Source organism: Lactuca saligna, chromosome 5, assembly GCF_052625555.1.
Source record: "Lactuca saligna cultivar CGN05327 chromosome 5, ASM5262555v1, whole genome shotgun sequence".
Lineage (NCBI taxonomy): Eukaryota > Viridiplantae > Streptophyta > Magnoliopsida > Asterales > Asteraceae > Lactuca > Lactuca saligna.
This window is the reverse complement of record NC_136421.1, coordinates 253,453,122-253,458,962: the sequence shown is the minus strand read 5'-3', so window position 1 is coordinate 253,458,962 and position 5,841 is coordinate 253,453,122. Positions and strand designations below refer to the sequence as shown.

The following is a 5,841-nucleotide window of genomic DNA, read 5'->3' as shown; positions in this document are numbered from 1 at the left end:
GATTCAGAATTTACTTCTTGAGCTATACTACTCTCCTCATCGAGCTACACTTGTATACTATGATAATGTAAGTGTCGTATACACGTCTTCCAATCCTTTTCAACATCAAGAGACTAAACATATTGAGATTGATCTGCACTTTGTTCAAGATAAAGTTGCCACCGGTCGTGTTCGGGTCCTTCATGTTCCATCCAAATTTCAATATGGAGATATCTTCACTAAAAGCCTTCCTTCCACTTTGTTTCTTGATTTTCGGTCCAGTTTGAACGTTCGCCAACCATCTTCCGTTCCAAATGCGGGGTTGTTAATGGATTTATTTTGTGTATTCAGTTGTTTGTATTTATTCTAGTATAGCCCTTTATTATTTCCGAAGGCCTTGTATAGTTGGCCCATATGTATTTTATATAAAATCTTTTCTAGTGTATGAAAGTGTTTTTTCATGAAAAATTATTAAACTTAAATGATGCTCCTAAATTAATATCATCCAGACATGTATCAGTTTGATGCTCCTAAATCAGTATCATCCATTCTTCAAAGTTCAAACAATCATGTGTGAATTTGACGATTGCAAGATTCTTTTAACCATATTTACGGGGGAAAGGAACCCAATGAAGACTAGAATTACGCTTCCTATTTTTTATACGACCTGCCAGTCCCTTTGACTAGTTTAGACAATCAAGTTATACAAATCGTATTCATATTACTTTCGTCATTTTAAATCAACATCTTGACACGATTAACGATTTTCCAACTAAAACCCATTAGTCCAAAGTGCCATAATTTGGTAAAAACTGGGGATGTGATTTAACTCAAAAGGCGAGTACAACTCCTCATTTAAAGAGGGAGCAAAAAAGCAGATTGTCAGCATTGGCGTGCATATCATAGCAGATTGGGCTCTCGGGGTCTTCATCCTAATCACTACGACGCCCTCTCTCAATCTCAATCTCTGCAAAATACAACTCAAAATGATTTCACCCCACACAACATAAAATCAAAACAAAAAGATTACAACTTGAAAGCAGTATTTCATCTTTTCTTTAGTCGTCCTTTTCCCCAAGATTAGGGTTTTGAGATTAAAGAAAAAAAGAAAGAAAGAAAAAGGGTAAAGATTCTGAAGAAAGAAAGAGTAGTGACTCTGTGGGATTCTTTACGAAACTGGGTAAGCACTTGAGCAGCACAGACGTTGGCTTTTAGTGTAAAATGGTTTCTGCTTTTGAGTGGACACAGAATATGGAGAACAGCTTGTCTTCTTCTAATGGGTGTTTGTCTGTGTGTTTTTCTTTGGGTGGGGTGGGGTTTTGTCTCTTTTTTGCATGCTTTGTTGTTTTATGTTTTCTCTATTCTCTAATACACCCAAAGCTTCCATTTCTGTTATCTCAAAAAAATAAAACAAACTGTTCATGTAATGCTTGGTGCTCTGTTTTTCCACAGAGCTTGCTTCAATCAGCTATCGTGTTCTTCACCTTTTTCTCTCCACGGATCCACATATATGAAATATTGTAATGTAAAAGATGCTGTTTTGTAAGTATTTCGAGGTGGGTTTACCATTACAAATTGATGCCGTCAAAAATTAGATTGAAAAAATAATAATAATAATAATTGTGAGATTTTGTCTCACGACTCTTAAATTCAAGTGGGATACATACAAGATTTTTTTATTTGATTCTGCTTAAGTAAGCATCATTACATATGGGTCTTCATTGAGTTAACTGATTTTGTGTTATTTTTTCGCTCATGTTTCCATTATTAAATTGCTTCTACTTGTACAAAAACAGAGCAAGAGATGCTTGTTGCCTGCCGTTTCCATGGCGTATTGAAACTGATTCCAAGATGCTGTTTTCTATCTGTTTTGCAGGGTTTCTCGATCTTCAACGGTAATCTGATCTCCTTAGTTTAGGCTTCAAAGTTGTAGGTTTTTATTTTTTTTTCTCTAATTTCAAGATTTTAATTAATACAGACAAGAAAAAACACAGTGTGTTAGTTTTTAGAGAGAAATTATACAAAAATAGAAGGGAGGTGGGTGGGTTGAGTCAGATTTGTGCTTGTGGGGTGTCTCATTTCATCTCTCTTACTCTCTCTCTAACTTTCTCTCTCTACTGGTATTAAAGAAAGTGAGAATAGTTTAGTCAATATTGAGAGGAGTGTGTGTTACTGTTGGGTTTGTCTCCTGGGCTAGCCGGGTTCGCCCGGAGTCCGTGGGCTTTGCCGCTGAACAAGGACACACCTTCTTTAATCCCATTTATCTCTTCATCTTCTTCATTCTTCATCTTCAAGTCATCAACAAAATCAATCCCCCATTTTCTCTCTCTACGTTTCTCACTCGTCTGGTGTTGAAGATTCTCTTCAAGAAATTTATATATATATATATTCTCACCCTCGACTCAGATCTTATTTCTTCTTCCTTCTTTGAAAAATCCCCCCACTAAAAGTTCATCAAGAAATCTTCAAAAAAAACCACCCACAAAACCATCATCATGAAATTTCAGAAAACACCCCAAAATCTTTCATCAGGAGTTGTTGAAAAACGAACCCAACTTGAACTTGCTTTTCTCCTTCATTTCTAGGTTCTACGGTGTTAAAATTTGGGGATGTGGATGATCTTCACTTGCTTTGAGCTGAAAACAAGATAAAACAAGTTTTGAAGAGAAGCTACACAAGATGAAGTTCATGAAACTTGGATCCAAACCCGATTCGTTTCAGACTGACGACAACAATATTTGGTAAGCATTTTGATGAACCCTAATCAGTGATTTCCTATTCTTGTTATCTTTAATAATGGTAGCATTAGTTGATTTCGATTATAATTTATTTCTGGTGTGAAAGATCAAATTTTCGGTTATTTTCATGACTTATGATAAAAAAAAATAAAGTATTGCTTAAAATCTAAGAACCAATTGCAATTTGCAACACAGGTATGTGGCTTCTGAATTGGCAACAGATATTGTCATCAATATAGGAGATGCAAAGTTCTATCTACATAAGGTAAAACCAGCCTTCTATAGCAGTTGTACATTAACGCATTACAGTTGTACATTGTAGGTTTCTAACTAAATCCTCACATGTCACATCACAACAAATGTGTATTCTTTTCAGTTTCCTTTGTTATCAAAAAGTGGTCGTTTACAGAAGCTAGTAGCAAACACCAATGGTGGCATTGGGGACGAAATCGTCATTCATGACATCCCCGGTGGGCCCGCTGCATTTGAAATATGTGCCAAGTTTTGTTACGGAATGACAGTAACCTTAAACGCATACAATGTTGTCACTGCTCGATGTGCAGCCGATTACCTCGAAATGCATGAAACAATGGAGAAAGGAAACCTGATTTACAAAATCGATGTGTTTTTAAACTCGAGCATTTTCAGAAGCTGGAAAGATTCAATCATAGTACTCCAAACAACAAAATCAATGATGATGTTGGCTGAAGAACTAAAGCTAGTCAACCATTGCATTGAGTCAATAGCTTCAAAGGTATCAGTTGATGTTTCAAAGGTTGACTGGTCGTATACTTATAACCGAAAGAAGCTTCCGGAAGAAAACGATAACCGAATGTTAACCGGAGGTCTTAGGACAATAACTGTCCCAACCGATTGGTGGGTGGAGGATCTTGCTGAGCTGGAACTCGATTTATACAAAAGGGTTCTTGTTCATATAAAAAACCGGGGTTTAGTACATGATGAAGTGATTGGTGAAGCTTTAAAAGCTTTTGCTTCTAGAAGATTACCCGGGTTTAACAAAGGGGTGATACCCAGTGGCGATTTGGTAAAAACTCGATCGATAGTCGACACGATTGTATGGCTTTTACCATCTGAAAAAGGCGCGGTTTCTTGTGGTTTCTTGCTTAAGCTGTTGAAAATGGTGATTTTGGTTGATTCGGGTGAAATGGTGAAGATGGATTTGGTCAAAAAGATTGGTCAACAACTTGAGGAGGCTTCGGTTCATGATCTATTGATTCGGGCTAAAGAAGGTGGGATTGATCCCACCATTTATGATGTGAAAACGGTTCAGAAAATAGTTGAAGAGTTTATGGTTCGTGATCAAGATCGAAATGGGGAATTTGAAGCAGATGGAAATGAGATTCAAGAAGTGAGGAGATCAACTGGAGGGATATTATCAGAAGCTTCAAAATTAATGGTTGCTAAACTTGTTGATTCTTACCTTGCTGAGGTGGCAAAGGACCCGAATTTACCTTTATCGATGTTTGTCGAACTTGCTGAAACAGTTTCGGTTTTTTCAAGACCGGCTCATGATGGTATTTATCGCGCCATTGATATGTATCTCAAGGTAGAACTACTTTTAACATCCCAGTACAACCTGTTATGTCATGTCTTGTCCTGTCCTGTCTGATCTGTAAGTCTATTTTCTTACAGGCGCACCCTGGGATTAGTAAAAGTGAGAGGAAGAGAATCTGTAGGTTGATGGACTGCAAGAAGCTTTCAGTGGAAGCATGCATGCACGCGGTTCAAAACGAGCGGCTGCCGCTGCGCGTGGTGGTGCAAGTCCTGTTTTTCGAGCAAGTCCGGGCGGCAGCTTCCTCCGGGAGCAGCACACCGGACCTCCCGAAAGCAATCAAAGATCTGAACAGCACCTCCCATGGGAGCTCAAGGTCAACCAACACCAACACAGAAGAAGATTGGGATGCAGTTGCTACAACTGAAGAACTTAAAGCTTTAAGGGGTGAGCTGGCATCCCTGAGACTTGAAAGAAACGGTGGTGGACATGCAAAGAGCCCTTTAGCTGATAGGAGTTCTGTTCATAAGTTGAAAGGTTTGGTTGCAACTAAGAGGATTTTGACTAAAATATGGTCGAGTAAAGGTGGTGGGACAGGGGAGAATAGTGGGTCGGATTCTTCTGGAAGTCTTGGGTCGGGAAATCGGGATGAACATGTGAAAATGGTATCCACTCCTTCGAGAAAAGGGCGACATTCGGTGTCTTGATGATTTGATTTTTATAATGTTTTTGTTAATGGGGGATATTGATAAAAGAAGGTAAGGTAGATGATGAGTTGGTGATGGTGTATGTGTTTTTTTTTTTTTTTACGTTAGGGGATATCATAAGCTGTTGTAGTAACTAGTAAGAAACTAAGAATCTCTGAAAATGGTGGATGTTTTGTGTTAGGGTGAAAAAAAAGATTATTTAGGGATATTGGGGTAAAAGAAGAAACCCTGGAACTAGAAGTTGATGAAATCTAACAGATATCTAGTATCAACTTGTACGATGATCTTTGATCTCTTTAATCTATAATGAAGTAGCATGTATTGGTGGTATTGTTGGTGCGTCTTATTAATTTCTTTTGTTCAAATTCTGTGTGAAAATTGATTTTTACGTTGTTTTGTTGACAAGTAGTTCTTGCTTTCTTAGTGGTTTGATAATAGATAACTTGAGTTATTATTGCCTTATTGGGTGGCGATGCTCTAGCATTCCCAAAAATAAAATTAAAAGTTAATACTTTTTCATGTATTAAAATTCTAAATTTGAACATTAAATAAAATCTTGTATTTCGCTTTTGTTAGTTGTATTTTCACTAGTTCTCTTTGATCTACATTTACTTCTCCCAATGGGTAAATTCCTTTAAGGTTTCCGGCAGGTGTATTGGTGGCGATACTATTGTGATACAAAAACCCAATTCCTTTATCTTTTTCTTGAAGTTAATCTTTATTTTGAGATGCTTTATTTTTTAAATCGAAGAGAACTAGTGAATCGTTGGGTTTGTTTTGAAATGAAAAGTTTTTAGGGGTTTCTTCGTGGAGCTTCTTGTAATTTTCAATGACCAAGAAAAGCTTTTATATCCGTCAAACAGTTTAATAGAGGGGATAAGAACTTACGAAGAAAGCATGAGTG

The 5,841-nt window shown here is 37.3% G+C and overlaps 1 protein-coding gene across 9 annotated transcripts; it reads left to right on the top strand.

Annotated features, from left to right (window-relative positions):
- Positions 1–848: 848 nt before the first annotated feature.
- LOC145047392 (phototropic-responsive NPH3 family protein NPY2-like) lies at positions 849–5,267 on the top strand. Of its 9 annotated transcripts, none has more exons than XM_078995661.1 (7): positions 849–1,159; positions 1,432–1,535; positions 1,856–1,874; positions 2,565–2,720; positions 2,913–2,982; positions 3,094–4,284; positions 4,371–5,267. In XM_078995661.1, exons 4-7 carry the CDS (start codon positions 2,659–2,661, stop codon positions 4,935–4,937), a joined length of 1,890 nt encoding a protein of 629 aa, XP_078851787.1. In that variant the 5' UTR covers positions 849–1,159; positions 1,432–1,535; positions 1,856–1,874; positions 2,565–2,658; the 3' UTR covers positions 4,938–5,267. The 9 variants fall into 9 exon arrangements, with proteins under 9 accessions (XP_078851787.1, XP_078851782.1, XP_078851784.1 ...); XM_078995656.1 differs by having other exon boundaries at positions 1,776–1,874; XM_078995658.1 differs by lacking the exon at positions 1,432–1,535.
- Positions 5,268–5,841: the final 574 nt, after the last annotated feature.